A 22,634-nucleotide genomic window follows, 5' to 3' on the forward strand; every position below is an offset into this window, starting at 1 on the left:
TTACATTGTTTAACTTTACATCTACTGCATCGGAAGCTTATAAAATTAAAAAACAAAATTTGATCTATTTTTGTTAAACAAACAGGAGGACGCGAAACAAGCGCAATTCCTGGGTGTTGCAGTCGTTTACTTTGTCAGTGTGCTGATGGTTTCCAAATACCGAGATATACTTGATCCTTTTGACGCCGATGACCCCAATAATAAGGATTCAAAAGCATCAAAAGGTGGGCTTTTAACTGTTTTTATGATACTTTTTTTTTATTTTTTATAATTTTATGTGCTTCGAACAATTACTAATCACCGAAATATAGAGTATTAACTTTTAAAATTGTTGTATAGAAAATTTTAGTTGAAACATAGTAAGTTGAAATTCAACGCTAATATATCTAAAAAACAAAGACAATTTTTTCTGTTAATACGCATATCTAGATTTTTTTTTCCTTTAACTAATCTTTACAAATTTTCTCATCTTTGAGATTTATAACTCTTCCTTTTATTTTTGTTTTTTCATAAACTTACTTATTTTTAAAGATTTATTTTTTTATGTTCTTTATTAAAAAGACAAAAAAAAAAGTTAAGCATTTTTTTTTGAAATATATTTATTATTATTATTATTCTTATTGAAGTTTATTGTCAAACAAAGGACCTAGGCATTAAAACCCAAGCCACTTAAACTGAAAGACATTAACATAAAAAGAAAAACAAATTACAGTGTTAAAATAAACATAAAACTTATACAAGGTACAAACTGAAAAAACTCAAACTTTTATAACTAAAATACTCAAACGTTTCCAAAACTATTAATTTCCAATTATATATTCCAAAACAATAGTTTTTTGAAATAAGCATGACATAGAAAATAACTTAGTTTTCTTAGTTAAAAGTCTATTGAAAATAGACTGTAAGTTATATAAAATTGAACAAAAAAGCATAATTAAAATACTAAGAAAAAAACAAAAAAATATCACATGGTCAATTTTTTAATTTATAAAAGTCTGCGAAAATATCTTATACCTAATTTTATTAATATAATTTATATCATAATAGTATTTTGTTTGTGAAATTACGAAAGATTTATATACTATAAATTTTAAGTTTATTCTTTAACCATTAGACCTCAGTTTAATTTTATTAATTTTTTTAATTTTATTTAAGGTTTTTTTTAAGTTGATAAGTTTTTAAAAGTTTATAAAAACGTGATTAAAAGAGTAAGCGTATTTAGGTAAAGCCATTCTTTTTAAAACTCTATGTATCTTCTTTTATTTTTGTTATGACACTATCTTTTTACAGAGCCATTGAAAGTTTCAGATGAAAATAAGTCAACCATCAAAGAAAAAACCTTTAAAGGTTTTAAAACATTAATATATTATTTGTTTGTAAGGCTTAGGTGTTTGCAAAATATAATAAATATCAGATCTTTCAAATTATAAGCAATCAATATATTTTTTTTTAAATGTTTCTTTTTTCTTTTAGATGAGTTTATTATAAAAATTATAAAAACGTGTTTTTAAAAGTTTTAACTTTCAAATTTCAGAAGAAGCATTAGAAAAAAACGAGGAAAAAGAGGCTCAAGAAAAGTTCAATATATCTAATGTGAAGGTAGTTTTAAGAAATAAAAACCTTGTATTTTTAATTCGAATATTTTAAACTTTTTCAGGATATACTAAAAAATTTGACAAAGTCTCCTACAAGTCAAGGCTCCAAAAGTGCAGACCCACATAAACTTTCAAATGCGAAAGACAACATTTCCTTTCAGTCGAATGTATGATAGTTGTATTCTAATGTTTTTAACCTGTTGATTTTTTTCTGTTTAGTTTACTAATAAGAACAGAGCTTTTTTTCAAATTTTATGTTTTTTCAGGTCAAATCCATCGAATCAAATTTCCACAGTTTTGACCGTAGCGTGATTGTTGCTCCGAAAAACGCCAACACTAGTAATTTTGTTTTGTTATTAAGTACTGATTTTAAATGTGTTTTGTTTTAAAAGTTTTCGGCCTATTAATTTTAAATTGTTTTAGCTGTTTTAAAATTAGTGTTTTAAACTTAACAAATAAAACTACGAATGTTCGTTTAAATTATAAGTCTATATTCATGTTATTTTAATAGGTCTAAATATCTTTACTAGTTTTTTTTCTTATGAAAACTTAACAACTTATTGAAGTTGTATAAAAAAGTTTACAGTTTATATGTCTGTTTTATGACTACATATTACACACTCACTTAATTATATATTTTCTTTTGAACAGTAACCAACAATGAGACAATATTTGAGCCACAAAAAGATCCTCAGCTTCCAAAGCAAATAATTACAAGTTCTATAAACAACATATGTAAGTATTTCAGACTTTATAAAAAAGAAAATATATCCGCATAGTGATGCTATAACTATTAAATCTTCAATAATATTAAAAGTTTCAGCAACATTTGTGTTCAATAGATTAGTTTTTAATAGTTTTAAGAAAGCTATAAAAAACTATTTTTGACTTTTGTAAAAAAAAACTATAATAAAATAAAGTATAAATATCCGAATTGAATTGTATATGTTTTATAGAGCAATTAATTGGGTTTTATAGTAAATTGTTAAAACGTAAGTTTTATATTTGTTGCTCATAAATTTCATTAAAATCAAAATAAACAAACAAATCAAACTATAGTTTTCAAATACTTAAATTGACTATAAAAACACAAGACTTATTTTAATAATACAATTTTGTAAATACATAGAGCTTGTTGAGTGTTTAGATTTGCTTAATAAAATGGCTTCAACTGTCAACTATACCGTTGATAACCTTTACAATGTAAACAAAAAATAAATTTTCAATCAGATCAAGATGTGAGCTTGGAATTGGAAAGATCGATGAACCATCTCTCATCGCTGATTCGAGATATTTTTGTTGACTTTTCTTCTTACCTCAGCAAAACTCTCGTCGGTAGTCAGGGTCAAGACTTGCTCGTCGAAGGTAATTATACTTTCATTAAGCTAGTTTACATATTTAGAAATATATACTTCTCTATTGTAGATACAATGAACTATAAAAAGTTTTTTTTTTTTTTTGAAATGTAATTAAAAATGTAATCCGAACCTTTGCTTGGAAGTGTTTGTGTAGTTTTAAACTTTTAAGGAAAAATAAAGTTTGTAGTCCAAATAAAAAATATAACTAATCAAAAAAAAATCACAATCATAGTCTTATTTAAAATAATGTGATGTTCAATACTAATGTATTTAGTATAGTGCTTCGTACTACTACTTTAAATTCTTTAGCTTGGTGAAAAGTTTTCCTCGATTTGTTTCCCTAATTTTAATTCCACATTTAAAAGGTTTGACCTGTATGAAGTCGCACAACTCCATAGTGGAAATCGTCATGCTTCTCTGCTCGCAAGAATGGCAAAATTCCATTCAGAAAAATGCCGGGCTTGCGTTCATTGAACTTATCAACGAGGGAAGGTAAATATTTTTTTGATTCTTAAAATTATTAATTTTTGTGCAAGTAAAATTCTTCATTCCTGCAATAATTTTTTCAAAAATCGTTTTCAATTGGTATTTTAGATTAAACATTTTTATATCGAATATAATACTCGAATCTGTCCGGAAAACAGTCAAGGTTCGTTTGTGATTTTTATTCAAGGCATCAAGTAGATCAGTGCTTCTGAACCTTTTTCTAGTGGCGGAACCCTTTTCCAAAGTTCAACTTTTCCGCGGAACCCCTAATTTAATTTTACACAAAGTGTTTAATATAAAATTTCCTGCAAAAAACAAAAGAATTTCAGTGAAAAATGAATTTTTTAGCAAAACTATATCATTGTTAGAATTCATACCAATTGTAATAGTATAAAGTCGAGTCAAACTCAAAGTGTGCCAGAGGCAATAGGTATTTTATAATTCTATAGTAAATAAACGAAAACAAACATGATTAATCGCAACGTCATAAAAATCTTTCCTCGCATAACAAAAAAAAAATGAGAGCTACAAACAATAACGAAATAAACATGAACCTAATCGAATTCACAGATTACTGTAATAAACGGGTAAGATACCTAACGAAAAATAAATAAAAAATATTTAGTGCGAAACTTGAACTTGTCTCTTAGCAACAAGCACGTCAATGCGCGACTGGATTTTGGATAGACTGAGACGGAGACAGGCAAATAAGGTTGGAGTCAGCATACAGTTCCTTTGCTTGGTATAAATTTTTGTTACATGCGAAAAGCCGGACTCGGAAAGATAAGTTGTGGTGAATGGTAAAATAAATTTTACTGCACGTTTTGCTAATACGGGGTACTCATATCCAAAAATCTAAAAGCTCCTTCCCTTTGAAACTCAATTTTAAATTGCTTTCTTCAAATAGTTGCAGCAATTCGTTTTCTGTATCTGCAGGAATATTCACTTCTTCTGAAGCAATACCACACATAAAAGGATTCAAAATCCATAATATTCCGATGCGAACATCTTCAGGAAAATAATATTGAAACTTTATAGACAAAAGATCAAGGTGGTTATATATTTCGTCAGAGAAGTTGAATTCTATGCATTTTTCATGGACCTCATTAAACCGGTGAAACATCGCAAAATTACCATTGCTCACCTTTTTCTTCTTTTTAAAATAGTCTTACTTTTTAGACTTACTGTCTTTATGGAATGTATCTAGGTGCCTTCTGAATTTTGCTGGTGCTAATAATAAATTTGCCAACACTTTGTTACAACCAACCTCAACACCTTTCTGTTCTCCTCCACTTTCAATCACCACAAAACCATACTGCAGATACTCATCATTAAACTTTCTAGTTTTACCTTTAGATGAACTACAACCAACATCTTCACTATCGTCATACTTTCTTTTTAAAAATCTATCCATGCTAAAATAGTATGTAAAATAAAGTCTGAAAAAAGTAAAACATTCCATTTGGTTATTTCAAAATAAGAATACTTCTGATACTGATTATAAAACTTAAAATATCGAATTTTTAAAAGTTAGTTTTGACCAAGGAAGAAAAAGTAAACCTTAAAACAACGTAAAAGTTCATTAACACATTTTTAAATTTCCAAGAAGATTGACTTTGAAAAATGTACGGTCCAAAATTTTAAAGGCCTGGCCACAACTTTTAAAAATAATAGTATAAATAAGAGTAAGTCTAAAAAACTATTTCAAATTCAATTTCTGTTAAAGTTTTATATGCCTGGCTAGATTTTTTTAAATTACAGTAGCATATTTTAAGTGAAAAATAAGCTTTCATACATATTTATATTTAAATCAATCTAATAGACATCTTTTAAAACATTTTTACAGCATTTGAAACAGTATAATATACCAGAAATAAGTTTCTGATAAAGATTTTTTATTTAGTTTTATTGTGTAAACATTTAGAATTTGTTTTGATTGCTCCTACATTGTTTGCTTTAGTGATAATACCAGTAATTTCATTACTTAACAAAAAAAAGAAATTAAAGAATTTGCAAAAATTTGCGCAACTAGGACACCTATAAATAATGAATACCCATTAAAGTCCTGACGCTAATTACACATTAAGCAGATCAATGAATGCTATAGTTATATATGTTTTCAATTTTATGTGTTCCATTTTTTTTTGAAGTTTTATGATTTATGTTTTTGTTTTCTTTCAAATTTATTTTTTTAATTTCGAAAGGCTTCGCGGAACCCCTGAGAGGCGTCGCGGAACCCAAGGGTTCCGCGGAACCCCATTTCAGAAGCACTGAAGTAGATAAAATAATCGACTGTTTTATGTATATTTTAAATCAAAATGCTTTATGGTAGTGAAAACTAAAAACTTTTTTAAACCAATTATATAAATTTAAACGCTATTTCAAACAGTTAAGGTAACAAACATAAACCAAAAAATTTTAAAATATGTTTTTAGTTAGTAAAATTTTACTAATCAATATAACAAACAGAATTTTGTGTCACGCCATGAAAGAGCATTTGGTTCGAGTTGCAAATGAAGCGGAATTTATACTGAGCAAACAGAAAGCTGAAGATGTAAAGCTACACGCTCAATTCCAAGTTCGTCATTATTGTTGTTAAAAATAAAACTGTTTCTAAAAAATAATTCGTTCATAAAAAGTTTTATTCCTCTACTAAGATCAAAGACATGAATTGTTTTAATGAGTTAATAAAGAAAATTAGTCAAACAAGATATAAATAAAATTACTTTACTGCAATTAGGTTTATTAGATCAATATATGGTTTGGCATAACTCAATTTAGTTTTTAATAGCATGAAATAACCAAGTAATTAACAAACTTTAATCCAAACGCGACAAGAGGTTTCAAAAACTGTGAAAGCAAATTTGCGTCCGTTGGTTTTCGAAAACGGGGTTTTCATGCCTTCTCTATATGGACGCAAATACCTTCCCAGATTTTAAATACTTGGTCCACTGGCTCCAAGGTAGACGAGTTTTGTTTTGTTAAAACATTGTCAATTTTTTTTTTCCAGTCTTCGAACGCGGTGCACACGTCGCAGCAGCGGGACGAGGACCGGCAGTGCGACCAGCTGATAATGGCGGCCAAGCACCGGGACCACACGCAGGCCAGGCTGCTGATCAACAGGATCACCAACATCCTCACCAACAAGCAGGGCGCGTGGGGCAGCGACTTCAGCAAGTTTGTTGGATTGTAAATTTTTGTGTAACTGGCGTAGCAAACGGTTTTTTAATGAGGTCGGAAAACTGCGGTCCGAATGCAGGCCTCGTAGCAGAAGTATGCGGCCTGCAATGTACTTGTTTTAAAATAAAGTGTGCTTGCGTAAGTATACTTTTATTGAAATTTTTTCTTTTTTTGTGCGTTTTCTATGAAAAGAACTTTAAATTTATAAAATAATTATGTTTTGATATGGTCAAAAAACATTTAATCATAATGTTAATAAATTCCAGCGACGCGAAGGAGTATTGGAAGCTGGATTCGTGGGAAGACGACACGAGGAGGCGACGGAGGTTCGTAAGAAATTTGTACGGAAGCTCCCACGCGGAAGCAGTTCTCAACCACGACCAGCAAGTTTTGTCAGCCAGAAATACTGGTTAGTTTGAAATTGATGTTTAAAAGTAAATATTAATGATGCTTTTAAATTATTTTAATAACTTATATGTTCTATACCGGGTTGCAAAAAAACTTGAAATTTAAGAAGTTTTGAAAAAACCTGGAATTAAAAAAATCGCTATGAAACCTGGAAAAACCGGGAATGTTAAACATGTTAAAGGGTTGTCAAAAAACCTGGAATTTGACAATTTAGGCTAAAAACCTTGAATTTCTAACAATTTTAAGATGTTTAGTAGTAAAATTTCGATTTGGCACAAAAGATTTACCATATAGATAAAAAAAAATTGTCATCATCAAAATATTTTTTTATTTAAAAACACATTTAAAGTAGCTTTACAGTACCTTTTCAATGTGGTTGTACTACTTAAAACAGTTTTTAACTTTAAAGATAGCTTTAAACTAAAAATAAACCCATAAACATGTACTTTTAAAAATCTGGAAGAAGTTTCTCAAAAAAATTTAGCAACCCTGTCTATATTTTTACGCTAAATTATTACAATTTATAAGATTTTTAACTCTTTGTTATAAGTTTTTATTTTAATATTAGTTACTAAGTTATTTATATTCTTTTCTTATTTGTGATCTTAATTCTTATTTTTATTTTTTAAGTTCATTGTCTGTAATTAGAATCAGTGTTATAAAATACGACAATGGAGTTTACATATTTTTCACACAAAATTGTGTTTGATTTCAGTTGCCGACGCCAGCCTGACGTCGCGCAAAAAAGTGCGTCATCAAAACAAAGTCGACGATGACGTCACCAGCAGCAGCAGCGAGTCCGACCTCGAAAACATCGAAGAGTTGCAAAGTACGAGTTTAATTAAATTTCTCAGTTTAACAATGTTTTTTTAATTTGAATCATGAATTCAGCCGGAAACGTGTCGCTGACGACGGAAGCTGACCTCGTCTGCCCAGGGTTGTGCTTGAAGGGCAACTTCTCCATCACCACCGACGAGATTTTCTTCGAAGTCAACGAGAAGCACGAGAGCTTTCAGAAGGCCGACGTCGGCGTGAGTGGCTTTTGTTGTTTTAAATGTTTGCTGTGACGTCACAGACAATAAAACCAAAAGTATGCACGGCTAATTTTTGTTAGTACAAAAGTTCAAACTTTAAACTGTTTCAAAACTTAATTAAAGATTTTTCACAGTGGCAAAAAAATAGTGTACCCTCAATTTATTAAAGCTGTTTCAAATGCTAAATGTTTTCTTTTTAATTGTAAAATTTTTTTATTTTTTTTGGAAAACAACCTAAATTGTTAAGTTGAAATAAATTAAAGATGACAGTTTCTTTCGGTGTTAAAAAACATAGTTTTATTTGATTAATGCTTGTTTTATTTTAGTAATAAATCATTTTTTTTTTTAAGTTAATTATTTAGAATGTTTTACAGCTTCCCTGTTAGTTATTTCTGTCAGAATGTTTTTTTAAACTCTAGTCATTTTTATTCTCATAACAAAACATAGTGGTTTTGTTTACGCAAGTATTTTCTTTTACTATTTTTTTACAAAAGCTTGTTGTGTTTTTAACACAAAGTGTGAACTTGCCCCTGGTGCAAATTTTCTTCTTTTTTTTTAGAATTTTTCCTTTTAATCATACTTTTGAACTGTGCCCATCGATTTTACGTCGAAATTTTTGTTTTTCGATTCTGCCGCCGCGCACTGAGGTCGAATGATTGAAAATGCTTTAAAAAAAAAGAATAAAAACCAGCAGCACAGTCTTTGCTGCTCCCCAAAAAATTTTTGATGCTTTTCCAGCGAATGCGAACCGTCACATCTAATTTCGTGTTCGCGAATCGGTGAATTTTGTTTTTAATAGATAGACGATCGCAGCTAAATCCATTTTTGACAAATCTTTATGGTTGTTGTCTAGTATTGAGGCTTAAGTTTTATTTATTTTTTCTTCATGTGCTGGTTGTAAAATCAAACAAAACAATTGGCGTTTACTAACTTTAAGAACCAAAAGTATTTTAACTAATAAAAAAAACAAAAACTCAATTGTTCAAACGCCAAGTTTTTGGCATGAAAAGCTGATTTATTTCACTAAACTAATCACACACTCGAAAAAAACACACGACTCTTATAAGAAAAAAAAAACATTTTTGGCAGTCTACAAGTTCTCGAAGCTCTTGTCGCACGTGATAATTTCCCGCGTCACCCGCCACACTTCCCGCGCGCAAACGTCCAGGCTGCTGGGCTGGTCCGCGTGGCTGAACAGGTCGACGGAGGGCAGGAAAAAGTGCGGGAGACGGCGGCACCTCAGGCAGGACACCAGCTGCAGCAGGATTCCCTGTTGAGTTTTTCGATCAGTTTAACGAGTTGTGTAGTTTGACAAGCAAAAAATTGAGCTATTTAATTAAGCGTGAGTTTATAAAAATCTTCTAGTTTTATAACTTCATGTTTTTATAAGTCGCTAGTAGTTCTAGAATTTAAAAATTATAAATGTTAAACTTTAACTTAATTAATGAAAACGTATATTTTTAAAGTTGAAATATGTACTTAAGCCATTTACTTTGTGTATTCAATAACTTGAATGTTATAAAATGCATACACACAATTATTAAGCTTTTTAGTAACTAAATAAGTTTAGTCCTTTTTTTCTCATTAGCTATTCAAAAAAATGTAATAGTCGTTTACTTAAAACACTAATTGATCCCCCGAAATGACAATCTCGTTTGTACGTTCATTGTGACGCAATAATGACGACAGATGCAACTGCAAGTTGAAGCATATGTTGTAACAAACAATATTATTGATCATTGACCGAAAAAAAAAACGTTTCCGTATTTTCTTTGAAATTTAAATAATTTAGTTCAACCAAAATAAATTCACCTATCAATGTTTTAATCTTTGTAATTATTCTTATTTTTTTCTTGTAATTTGTATTGTGTTTTTACCAATATGCAAATTTTACTCAAATCGTGCCTTTTATATAACGTAATTTTTCTAGGCTTTTTATTTGTATACGACTATTTTAGTTAGTATATAAGTTTATTTGTAACAAATGTGTTTTCGTCTTTTTTTAATCAAGCAACACTTGAATTTTTCAATTAAACACGGTTTTGCACAATTGCTTTGAAACCCATGTGACTTTCACACAAGCCTCGTTCAGTTTTGCAACAATTTGCAATTTCTCAATTACGAATCGAATCAGCGTGCTCGCAGCTTACATCAAGTTTAAACGTTTAAAACGAGCTCTCACTTTTATCCTGTCGCCCAACGTCTTGCTGTCCCATTCCTGGTCTCTCGGGTGCTTCTCGCACTCGTACAGCAGCAGCACCTTCATGTGGTAGTTGTTCAGCGGGCTCCCGTTGTAATCCAGGTGCCTGTTCGAATTGCACAATTTGTTTTTGTTTTACATTTTTGTATTTTTCGCTTCAAGTTCAACCTGTCTCTGATGGTCTTGAGTATGGACAGGCACTTGCGCCGCATTCCGTTGTTGTCGTTTATGTTCAGAAGTTTGTCTTCGGAGTTGGTGAAAGACATCACCCAGGCGTCCGACTCAGTCGAACCGCTATTTGAAAATATATATATGTATAACTTTTTCAATAAGTTGTAGTAGAGTATTGTTTATAAATCGTTTTAGGCGTTCCAAAAACAAAATTCACAACCTCTGAAAATACCTTGTAAAAATTTTTTTTATGAGAACGGATTCAATTAAGCTACTTATTGCATACGTTTTGACGATTTTTGACAGTGCTATTTATAGCTGTTAACACACATTAAAGTAAACCGTAACTTTTTCTCACCTGTGTTTGTTTTGCTGGTAGCAAGCTTCCTTGGACAGCAAGCTGAACCCGTCCTGCTTTATGTCGCTGGCAATGGTGGGGTACGGCCAAGTGGTGGTCGGGTCCGGCCAGTTGGACGCGGACTGCGGCCACAGTCTCGTGCATTTGAACGCCGGCGTCAGTTTCACCTGCGGGGATTTTGTTGTGTTTTAGAAAAATTTAAAAGTTTGTTTTTTATAATTGGAAAAATGTAGTTTTAACTCGTACGTGTAATGTTAGCATTCCAGAGCACCAGTTTTAAGTCTATTCAAAGAATAGCTGATTAAAAATACTTCTAACTATTTTTTAAAATAATTAAGCTAAGTTTTTTAAGACTTCTTTGTGTAGTAATTCAAGTAAAAATCTACTTATTTATATTTTATATTTTTATAGAAAGTTCGTTGTTTACAAAGTACGTTGAAAGTTATTTTTGATATTATTTATAAAACGGTTGTATATTCTTATTCTTTTGAAAATTTTTTGTTTCGATTTTAGAATAAGTCATTTTTTCACGATTGATTAGAACTTAGTTAAATATTGTTTTCAATAAGTATTTTTAACCTAGAATTTTATTTAGTCGAGAAAATGAATTGATTTTTAGACAAAATCACTTAGTGTCAAAAATTTGTAAACAAAGTGTTTGCGATTTAGTTTTATTGTATAACTTTTGTCTTATAAATTTTGTTGTTTGTTTTGTAGTGCAAAACTCTTTTTAATAACAAATATGTAAATCTTATCTTTTTTATGTTAACTTAAACTTTAAATTCAAAAAAGAGCAAAAAGTATTACTTGTATGTAGTTGAAGAAAGTGTTAATTACATAGAAACGAAATTTATATAAAAGCGTATTATAATATCGAGAAAACAGTTATTTTTAACCAAAAAAAATTTAGGCTTTAATTTTTAGATCCCCAGCTTGAAAAGTGAAGAAAAAGCCTTAAAGAAAAGGTTCTTAAAGAAAAGTTCAATAGAATAACAAACAGAAAAGTAGAATGTTACGTATATAAACAGTATCTGTTGCTGTTTGAACTTACGAGAATGTTGTTTCTTATGATGAGCCTTACGTCGCTGGTGTTCGGAACTATTTTCGCAAACTGCCCGGTGTTCGACTTTTCGATTCCCTGAGTAACCAACGTTTGAAATCTCGAACGCACTTTCCGTGCTGAAAGATATCTGTTGAAGTTTGAAAAGTTGCATAAGTGTTTGAGTTTACTGCAACAATTTAAAAATAAATACTTTGAACGTTGCTGTATGCAGTTTTTACTTCAATAAGTTTATAAAAGTGGTTCGTTTTAGTCTTTTAACCACGTATATTTATGTTACATCAGGTTAAAGCGTGCTAAATTGCCTCTTTATAAAACGATTATTGTCTGAATTCGGCTAAAACACAAAACGTTTGTTTTCGCAAATTCAAAAATTATGCTTAACAAATCAGCGCTGGCTGAAACCAAACACACAGTTCAAATAGCGAAAATCCCAATCAACTACAACTCAAATCGCCGCTCATTATTGCGTCACAAACTCACCCGGACGCGGTGATGAACTCCACCCACAAGCTCATGCTCCGCTTCCTGCCGTCGGACAGCTTCAGCATGGCGCACCCCGCCTGCACCACCCCGTCCTCCACCAGCGAGAACACCCCCATCTGGTTGAGGTAGAGCACCACCTCGAACTCCATCGGGCTGATCACCTCCAGTCCTTCCAGCCTGCCGTCGATCTCGCTCAGCGAGCTGTTTGTGTTTGAACTATAAGATGTCATTCGTGATAGATGATATACTTGTTTTAAGTTGTTTTTCATAAAAATTTATAAAAAAATTAAATTGTTTGATTGTTTTTTAAGATTAAATGCATTCTAACTAGTTTCAAATTCATATAGATATCTTTGGATATACGCAACTTAATATTGGAAATGTATAGATTTTTATTTTTAATTAAAAAGTTATCTTCTAATGTAGTACTGTTATCTTCATTTTATTTTTTTATAAAATGGTTTGCCGCAAAGTAAATTGATTTCAATTTATTTTTAAATTATTACTCATTTTTGAGTTGAGACAAGTTTATGCTCCAGGCTTTTATTTAAAGACATTTTATGGGTTTATTTTACTATGCATCGCCTTAGCTGTTAAAAATAGCGTAAAATAGATCATGTTGAGTAAAAATACGTTGCTTGAATCAGTAGAGTCTTATACGTGAGCATGCAAAAAAATTTAAACTTATTTAGTTTTTTTTTTTGTTTTTTTTTATCTCTCATAGAAGTATTTCATATTATATGATTAAGTCTTCAAAAACATGATATTTTTTATACAATTTTAATCTAACACAAAACTTTAAGGTATTATGTTTTGGAAGTAAAACCCTATTCCAAAACAAACTATCAAAAAATCAAACACTTATTTGCAAACTGGTGAACCTTCGCGTATAAAATCTACCTGATGAATCTGGGCTCCTGCTGCTCGACCTCGTTCAGTATCCGCTTGATGATGCTGCCTACGTCCCGGACCACCTGCGACAGCTGCACCTTCCTCGGTATCGTCCGCTCGTTGAAGTACTTCTCCACGTTGTACGACAAAAGCGCTTGCGACTCGAACATGATTTGATTCACAAACTTTAGATATATTTACAGATTCATTCTGCTGTTTTTGCCAACTATTTAGAGAATGTTTGCCGAGTTGTTTTTAGATTAGAATTTTTTGCTGTTTGTTTTCACTTCAAAGTAATCACGAGTTACTTTTTAATGCGTGTTTACGATGAGAGTAGCAAAAAAATTGCCAGTAAAACAGTTTGTTATTAAAATTTTTGTTTTAGTCAGCTGGTATTTTACCAAAGTTAAGTTTATATATATATATATATAGTTAGTAATCTATTTTTTCAACGTGACTCGGTTTGACATAAATAAAGGCTACGAAGTTAGAACATCTAAATTTACAGAAGTTAGTCGGTGCAAACAATCATTACATTATATATAGATGAAGTTTCTAAATTTAAAACATGATGTAGTTGAATAATTTATTAGAACAATAAAGTTGTCGTTAACTCTGTTGACGTTTTTTTTTTTCGTTAATTTGTTTAAATACTTTTTGTTTGTACTTTTGTAATTTTTTTTAAACTGAGGGCAGTTTTTTTAGTTATTTTGTTAAAGTTTTCTGAAAAATAAAAGTAGCTTTTGAATAAAAAAGTTAATAGCTAATTTTTACACTAACAAAGCTGTAAAGGTTTTTTTATACTAACAACAAATCTAATCTGTTCTCATGGAAAATATACTATCTAATAAAACAAAAATCTACTTTGTGCTTTTCTTTCTTTTACAAACTCACGAACGCTCGCAGCTTCAGCGAATCGAATTAGTCGATTCAAGTATCCATTTTTATTATCTTCCCCACTTGGGTCGCTGGAGCTTTTCTCGCGCGGCAAAGACTCTCGTGACGAAAGTTTTTTTCGGCAAAAAAAAAGAAGAAGAGGGACTTCGTTGAGTAACTTCAACAAACAAACTGATTGAAAACGAGTTAAGAGCTCTTTTTTTTGGGCGGGAAAAGTGCTTGGCGGTTTTTTTCTTGCAGCGCGAAAAATATCGATTCGCGGTTCGCAGATTAGCCTTGCAGCTTCAGTACGGTGGCTCGTTCGCGTCGAGTCATGAAATTTTCATGAACTGTGTAATATTTCATAATTGTTATATTTTTGACCGCGAAAAAGTCGATAAAGCGCCTTCCGAAATTGACTGGCGCGTCGCGGGTTTGACGTTCGCTTCAGTAATAAAAGGAGATCTTGATTCGAGTTATTGACTGAGATGTTTAAAAATTCATCACGGTCTTTGCCGTTTGAATATGCAAAAAAAAGGCTAATGTTTTTTCAAAACATAATTTTTCTAAATCAAGTATCATAAGATGATAATTTTTTACAGGTATTGCAATATGCCGAAGGCGTTCACGGAAAATGGCTTTTCCAAGAAATAAGGGCAATTTTTTCGAGAAGGTACCTTTTGCAAAGCACTGCTTTGGAAATATTCTTCGCTAACAGAAGTAAGAAAATGTTTAATTGAGTTTATAACATTTTCTACTCTTGATTCTAGTCATTTAAGTGTGAATAAAAAATATACACTTTTTAAAACTTTAATTTAAATTTTTGTCTTATTTATTTTATTTAAAAACAGCGTCAGTCATGTTTAACTTCAGCGATTGTGAAGTCATGAAGAAAATAGTGGCTTGCCTGCCCAGAGTCGGTATTGGTACCGGGTACGGCCTGCCTCAGGACAGGTAGAAAACTTAGTATTTTAATAAACATTTAATTTAACTCAAAATTAAAAAAGATTTAACTTTAAAAAAATTATTTGTTTTTACGTGATTTTAACAGTTTATAGTTAAACTAAAACACTTATACCTTAAAAGCATTACAGTGATATGTAATTTTTAAATTTTATACTACCAACCAAATTAGTTTAATGTATTCTAAGAGTTGGTCGTGTGCTACTTACTATAACTTGTTTATTTTATTAGATTAAGTCGGCCGAACAAGTTCAATTTTTATTATTTTGTTTTCGTAAATATGTATGAATTCACTATCTATTTTCGTTAGCTACTAACTAATTAAATTTAAGTATGTTTTAAAAGTTTTAAAATTTATTTTGATGCAAAATTTATTTATTTTTTTGACTGACATTTATTCGATTAGGATAGACACTAGGAACGAAGTTTTGCTAATTTATCTAAATTAAGCTTATGATATACATTTACTGTTTTCATTATTCATTTCAAATAGTTTTAATTGATTATCAATTTTCAGGTACTTTGAATTCGAAAATTTTTACATTAGCGTTTTAATTTAAAACAAGAGCTTTTAATACACTTTATGCTTTATCGTGTTAGTTTTGTAAATATTTGGATTTTTAGCATTCAATCGATTTATATTTAATTTATTAATCAGATTTTTTTTGATAGTATGTAGTGATTATGTATAAGAAATAATGTTGAATACTAATTAACAGATAGTTCGATAAAAAAAAGAAATAGGGAAGTTTTAAAAACACTAAAATATATTAATATCAAAATAACATTTTTACAAAAAAAATTAAAAAAAGCAATTTCAACTCTAATATTCAAGTATTTTTATGAGTCTACACGGTAATTTTTAAGTGATTTTTTTGATTAAAAAGTATAATAGATCAAGTTACTAGATACATATATGTATAACATACGTAAATATTCTCATTTGTGAGAATAAACAACTGGATACTTGAGTTTCGCCTTCATGTTTCTCAATAGTTTAAATAAATCATGAAGGTAAATCGCGAGTCTAGTGGTTTTTCAATTTGCATATTGCTAATAGTGTATTAAGTTATATTATCTCAATAGTTTATTTTACTTACATTTTTATATACAATTTTTACTTTGTTTGTATTTTTTTGTAAAACATTTTAAGATAGCCTATTAAGTAAGATAAATTTTAATCGGTTTTAGTCCACCTTTTGTTAGTAAAAAAAAAGTAATTAAACTTGTTTTAGCAATTGATATTGTAAGCAGTTATTCAGATTTATTTGGGTATTTATTGAAAACTAATATGTGATAAGCTTACAAGTAGTCCTTTCTTTACTCGTTGTTATATATATTGGAAAAAACAACTACAAGTTCTTTTATTCAATGCGAGCTTTGAAATATTTTTTTCCAACATTTAGTTTAAATAAAACAGTATTTTAGAGTGTTTTGGTTTTATTAACGTAGTTTTGTTTTAGATAGTCAATAAAAAAAAGTTTAGTTGATGTTAGATGTACTTTTTTGCATTTTTTACATTATATAATCTAGTTCTACAGACTGAAAAATAATAGTTACAAATGACTGTATCGGTAAAGTGTACTTTAACTTATATTTAATATTATTGACTTGCAAAAATGGAAAGTATTTAGTCATAAAATACATAATAAGATTAGTATGGTTACAGGAGAACTTCGTTAGCAACACCCAGGCAACTTTTCAAACAATCGAATATGACCTCCAGGTGGCAGAAGAGAGAAATTTCAAACTTCGAATACTTGATGTTTCTCAACTCCATCTCAGGTTTTTCCACTCGCTTCATTTTTGCAACAATGTAGCAGTACTAAATTTCTACTTAAACTAATATTCAATTCTTTCAAACGTGAAAATTTAACTTTCTATTTTCGCGCAGGTCGGACCATGAACGACCTGAACCAGTACCCGGTTTTCCCCTGGGTAATTTCCAACTACGAGGGAGAGGAGCTCGACCTGACGATCGCCAGCAACTTCAGAAACTTCGCGCAGGTCAGCACGCTTGAACACTCGCATGAAAAAAAATATTTTTCTTAGAAAATTTTGTCACCTCGTTTTTCTAACAGCCGGTGGGCGCGCTGAACCCGAAACGAGCGGAGTACTTCAAGCAGAGGCACGACGAGTGGGAGGACGAGGACATACCCAAGTTCCACTACGGCACCCACTACTCCAACGCCGCGTTCACCCTCAGCTGGCTCGTCAGAGTGGTCAGTTGTTGTTTATGTTTGCACTTTTGAAAATGCGTTAACGTCATTTTCGTTGGAAGACAAAAGTTTTCGTTTAAGAGACAGTATGTCTAACTGTTAGATTTAAGAAGTTCGTTGGTTTTAATGTATTTTTTCATCAATCGAGTTGACACTTTTTGTGTTTTTTGGCTAAATAATAAAACAGATAAAAAACAAACTTGTATTTAACTTACATAAAATCTTGTTAAAAAAAACAACTTTTGTAAAACCAACAGGAACCGTTCACCTCTTTGTTCTTGAGCTTTCAAGGGGGCAAGTTCGATCACGCTGACAGAACCTTCCATTCAGTTCTGCAGAGCTGGAAGAACTGCCAACGCGACTCACACGACGTAAAAGTCAGTTATTTATTAACTTAACATGTTCATCTCTTTTATTAATTAAACTTTTCTTTAAAAAATAGTTTTTTGTTTTAGATTTTACTTTCTAATAAAATATCTTCGAATTGCTGAATAAAGTTTTGAAAATAAAAGCCACTTATTTATGAAAACTAATTGGTGATGTTCTTGACAGGAACTGATTCCCGAGTTTTTCTATCTCCCTGAGATGTTCGTCAATTGCAACAACTACGACTTCGGTAAGACAAGCAGCAGTGACTCTAAGGTCGATGACGTCATACTGCCCAAGTGGGCTAAAACCGCTGACGATTTCGTCAGGATAAACAGACAGGTTCGTACTGTTCGAATATTCATGTATAAAAATCTATTTTAACATAGGAAGTTTAAATACTTAAAAGTAATTTTTTATTTATTGCAGGCGCTGGAAAGCGAAATAGTATCTTGCCAGTTGCACCAGTGGATCGACCTGATTTTCGGCTTCAAACAAAGGGGACCGGCGGCCGTTGAAAGCTTAAACGTGTTCTACTATCTCACCTACGAAAACAGCGTCAACCTCAACGACATCCAAGTGAGTTTTCTATGTTTAATTTTTCAGAAATATTTTTATTTTTTTATTACCATTTACTTTTCAGGACCCCGTTGAGCGCGCTGGCGTCAGGGACCAGATAAAGAATTTTGGCCAGACCCCGTCCCAACTGCTCCTCGATCCTCACCCGCCCAAAAGCTCAGCCATGCATCTCGTTTGTGCTTTTATTTCTCCCGCGTAAATTTTTCATTTTTTTTTATTAAATTTTGCTGTGTTTTCCAGACGCCAATGATGTTTTCGTACGGGTCGGTGAAGGACCTACTGATGGTGCTCAAGTTCAAGTCCAACTCGCCCATCATGCACGTCGTCGCCAACACCCACCCCAGCCTCAAGGTTCCCGCCGTGGTCACGTGCACCAAGAACCTGCAGTTCGCCATCAACACCTGGATACATGTCAGTTTTTCTAATTAGTTGTTTGAAACCGTAAATTAAATTTTAAGAAATCATGTTTTTTTTTTTGCTTTTTAAATCCAACAAAAAATTCACACAAAAATATGTAGGAGGCGGACGGGACAGTAAAAAGTCAGGCTTCAGGGGAAGGAGGCGGAAAAAAACTCATGCGTCCCGTCATCGAAATAGACCCTGCTCGTGAGTCTTATAGATTGTATTTTCAACTATGTTTTTATAAACGTCTTTTTTAACTCAAACATTTTATCTCAGTGCAAGAACGCACGCACAAGAGGCAGATTCGCGAGATGCTGGATCAGAGCGTGGAGGTGACTTCCAGCTGCTTCAGCGTCACCGCGGACAACAGGTACCTGGTCACCTGCGGCTACTGGGACAGAAGCTTCAGGGTCACGAACCTTCAGTCCGGTATGGTTTTGATGCATTAGTACATTGCTGACTAGTTATGTATTTGCATTTAGTAATATTCAGTTTTAATTTAAACTTGTAATACAGTTATAGCCTGATTATGTTTAAGGGTCGATCTAAAATTTAAATTAACTTTTCAAAACGTTTTTTTTTGCTTTTTTTATTACTGTAGTTTCAGGTGAATTACAAAATAAACAAAATATTTCTCAGGCAAGTTAGAACAGACGATATACGGTCATCACGACGTGGTCACCTGCCTCACCAGAAGCGAGACTTACATCGCGGGCGACTGCTACTTCGTCAGTGGCAGCATGGACACCACTCTCATGCTGTGGTACTGGTCGGGAAGGAGGAGCAAAATAATCGGGTCCGACAGCAACTACGACGGCGGTCAATGTGGGTTTCAAGAGTATTTACGAGACGCAGTATTTCAATCTTTTTTGTTAATTTGTAAAACTTGAAAAGAGTTTCAGTTATTTCTATGTATTATTGGAAAATATTCATATTGATGACCAAATCTTAAACTTAACATATACTAAATTTTACATGTCTTATGTTTTTATATTGTCTTCGTGCAAACAAAACAGACTGTTTTACGCCAGTCTCATCAATTATTTTCCTCACTCAAACTCTTTCTACCACAGACGAGGAGAACCCTAGTGCGCGCGCGGTGCTCACCGGCCACAACACCACGGTGGTGTGCTGCGCCGTTTGCGCCGAGATCGGCCTTATCTCGTCGGCGTCGCGCGACGGACCGGTCCTCATCCACACCATCACCGGCGACCTGCTCCGCTCTCTCACTCCCGACCCGCACCTCCTGCAAGACGTCAGGTCGGTTGTCAAGTTTGTGTTTTGATTTTTATTTATTTTGATTGACGAAATTTACTTTAAGGCTGTTTTGAGATTAGATTCCCGAGTTTATGAAAAGTACATTGAATATTTTGTTTTGTTTGCTTAATGTAGTATCTTGATTATTTGTTTGTACTTAAGTTATTACCTTTTTTTTACTTGTGCTAGTTAGTTAATACTCACTTATAGTTTTATTATAGCTAAGAAATAGACTGGGTTTGATGGCCATAAGTCAAGCGAGTTTACTCGTTTAAAAAAACGCTTATTGATAAAAAGGTGGCTGTTTAAAAATATCATATTAATTTCTATTAAAGAGAATACAAAATCTTTAAAAAAAAAAATCGTTTCAATAATGCTTGTGCTCATCAACAAACAATGTAATTTAATTTCACAGTGGGGGATATTTGCAACCCCGGTTGATGTTGTTCACCGGCGAAGGCATGGTCATTGTGACGTATGAATCGTCGATTGTTTGCAGCTTCACCATGAACGGAAGACAAATAGCGTCGAAAGTGGTGCCGAGTAACGACAAAATCCAAGTTTGTTTTACCAATAAGTTTTAGTTTGTTTATTTTAGATGATTTTCTTGATAATTTGATATGTCTAAAAAAAGAGAGTTTGGTAATACTAATTAAGGGAAAACATATAACAGACGATATATTCGAGCAACAACAGCGATTATTTGGTAACTGGAAGCAAGAAGGGATTTGTTGAAATATGGAACTTGTCGGACTTCAAACATCTTTACACTTACCAGCAATGTGACGCCGGAATCAACTCCATCACACTGTCACACGACCAAAAGTTCGTTTTGTGATCATAATACGATTTTTTAATTTGTTTGAAACTTTTGTACAGACACCTATCTTAGTAGTTTAACAATGTGTTTTATTATGTTGCTTGCAAAAGCAGACTGGTAAAGAAGATTGTTTCAAAATAAATCAAATCTTTCGGTTATCTAAAAAAACTACCAACTAAACGCTTGATAAATTTTATCCAGGAATATTATTTGTGGAATGTCAACCGGATCAATCGTCGTGTTCCGCTCCCACTTCGACACAAACCAAGATGGCTTGAAAAAATAATCATACTCATGCAATCGGACCAACAGTAGTGGAAATTTAATCAAACTTGTATGAGATTTTCGACGGGCTTGTAACTAAGTTATTTAGCTGCTTTTATTTAACTTTCTAAACACGTTTATACTCAGTTATCTTGATATTTGACATAACAGTTTACGTAAACTAACATTCCTATCAGCTATACTAATAACTTGATACTCAAACACATTATTTAAAGAAAACTATATGGCAGTTGGCTTTTCAAAGCAATATATCATTTTACGTTTACATTAAATCAACGTTATTTCGTTTTACTTATTTATTTTCTATCTATTGCACTTACTATTCGCAAGGTTTTGTAATCGGTACATCTGTTTATGAAATCGTCCGTCTCGTGTTTCCCCTGTCTGTTTTTTGTATCAATTTCTCTGTATCAACTTTTCATTATGAATAAATTAGCTTATGTTTATTAGTAATATTTTGTGTGCAGTCGAGTTAAGTTATTGAAATAAAACAATTTTTTCTCAGCTTATTATTTAAAAGATTTTTAATAAAAAGGTTATAAAGTACAACTTGCTAGGTTGCCGTATTTTAAGCAAAACAGGCTTTTGTAAATATTCGTTTTCAAAAAAAAGGTTGAAAATACTTTTCTGCAAGTATGTTTTTTTTTTACAACATTGTTTAACTAGTTTAAGTATAGTAAGTTAAGCTAGTAAAATGAGTATTTTACTTTACCTTTGTAGTTATAATTAACAGTTACATAAAACTTTTTAACTAAGACAATTGAAACAAAGTCTTAATTAGTTTCCTACATAAAAATAATCAATTGAATTTTTTATAAAACTAAGTTACAACAGGGTTCGTGTGCGTCAGGCTAAATCAGTTTTTTTTGAAAAACGTCAGGCTAAATCAGTTTTTTTTTTTTTTAATTTGAAAATCTCAGTTTTTCTCAGTTCAAATGCTTGAAAATTTTTGATTAAAAAAAGTTGAGAAATCTTTTCAAGATCAAATTGAGATGTAAATTTATTTCTAAATAAAGATTTAAATATTAAAGACAAAATCAGTCAGTGTGTAAAAATAAATGTTTAAAACCATTTGTTGAATCTCTAAAAAATTTTTAATTTTCTTCCTTATTTAGTTTTGAGTAGGTTATAGACGTCATAATTATGAAAGTTCATAAAAAAATACAGCTTAAACATTACAATTTAGTTCAACAACTTAGCTGTTTGTTAGAATTTGTTTACATTAGCTATGTTTTTCAGATCTTAGTTGGTTAAACTGTTTTTATTTCTAATTTAAAGGCTTTATACCAATACTTTTTAGATTAAAACTCTTATCAGTTTAGTCATATATTTTACTGTTTGTTTAAAGTTATTAGAGATATTCACAACACTAAAACATAGCGTTAAGATATAAGTACTAAGTTTTGTGGGAGTACAAATTTTAGGTACAATTCATTTTTCTTTACAAGAACAAAATATTAAAGGTTTTTTTATAACTTACGTGTAAGCTTTTTAAATCTGATATGACATCAACAATCACTGTATTCATTTAGAGTTGAGGATTTATAGTTATGTATTAATTTTAAATATTAGTCAAAATACTATAATAAACATTTTCTATTTATTTTAATACTCGTGTAAGCGTTTCATTTTTAATTTTA

At 31.4% G+C, this 22,634-nt stretch overlaps 2 protein-coding genes across 4 annotated transcripts in view; one reads left to right on the top strand and one right to left on the bottom strand.

Moving 5' to 3' along the window:
* LOC145844582 (neurobeachin-like) overlaps positions 1-21,399 on the top strand; it is a 46,263-nt gene extending 24,864 nt beyond the window's left edge. For 2 of the 3 annotated variants that reach the window (XM_082951979.1, XM_082951981.1), the window contains 30 exons: positions 86-224; positions 1,291-1,347; positions 1,535-1,599; positions 1,658-1,762; positions 1,862-1,934; positions 2,247-2,330; positions 2,826-2,960; positions 3,319-3,445; positions 5,909-6,017; positions 6,450-6,616; positions 6,886-7,028; positions 7,743-7,856; positions 7,919-8,058; positions 14,706-14,823; positions 14,955-15,057; positions 16,736-16,851; positions 16,961-17,073; positions 17,148-17,288; positions 17,543-17,662; positions 17,838-17,993; positions 18,081-18,230; positions 18,295-18,402; positions 18,471-18,641; positions 18,749-18,836; positions 18,909-19,061; positions 19,272-19,457; positions 19,706-19,904; positions 20,305-20,449; positions 20,563-20,714; positions 20,911-21,399. In XM_082951979.1, the coding sequence (XP_082808105.1) occupies positions 86-224; positions 1,291-1,347; positions 1,535-1,599; positions 1,658-1,762; positions 1,862-1,934; positions 2,247-2,330; positions 2,826-2,960; positions 3,319-3,445; positions 5,909-6,017; positions 6,450-6,616; positions 6,886-7,028; positions 7,743-7,856; positions 7,919-8,058; positions 14,706-14,823; positions 14,955-15,057; positions 16,736-16,851; positions 16,961-17,073; positions 17,148-17,288; positions 17,543-17,662; positions 17,838-17,993; positions 18,081-18,230; positions 18,295-18,402; positions 18,471-18,641; positions 18,749-18,836; positions 18,909-19,061; positions 19,272-19,457; positions 19,706-19,904; positions 20,305-20,449; positions 20,563-20,714; positions 20,911-20,995 (3,762 nt within the window). In that variant the 3' untranslated portion in view covers positions 20,996-21,399. The remainder of the gene's footprint in view (positions 1-85; positions 225-1,290; positions 1,348-1,534; positions 1,600-1,657; positions 1,763-1,861; positions 1,935-2,246; positions 2,331-2,825; positions 2,961-3,318; positions 3,446-5,908; positions 6,018-6,449; positions 6,617-6,885; positions 7,029-7,742; positions 7,857-7,918; positions 8,059-14,705; positions 14,824-14,954; positions 15,058-16,735; positions 16,852-16,960; positions 17,074-17,147; positions 17,289-17,542; positions 17,663-17,837; positions 17,994-18,080; positions 18,231-18,294; positions 18,403-18,470; positions 18,642-18,748; positions 18,837-18,908; positions 19,062-19,271; positions 19,458-19,705; positions 19,905-20,304; positions 20,450-20,562; positions 20,715-20,910) is intronic. The other variant, XM_082951980.1, reaches the window with a different exon arrangement.
* Positions 9,152-13,397, bottom strand: LOC145843758 (protein mab-21-like 2). Its single transcript, XM_082950978.1, has 7 exons — positions 13,237-13,397; positions 12,334-12,537; positions 11,842-11,980; positions 10,791-10,957; positions 10,430-10,555; positions 10,244-10,367; positions 9,152-9,331 (listed from the first exon to the last, which is right to left on the bottom strand). The coding sequence occupies exons 1-7, from the start codon at positions 13,395-13,397 to the stop codon at positions 9,152-9,154; spliced, it is 1,101 nt and encodes a 366-aa protein (XP_082807104.1).
* Positions 21,400-22,634: the final 1,235 nt, after the last annotated feature.

The sequence above is a fragment of the Thalia democratica genome, chromosome 9, assembly GCF_965202585.1.
Source record: "Thalia democratica chromosome 9, ktThaDemo2.hap1.1, whole genome shotgun sequence".
In the NCBI taxonomy this organism is placed as follows: domain Eukaryota; kingdom Metazoa; phylum Chordata; class Thaliacea; order Salpida; family Salpidae; genus Thalia; species Thalia democratica.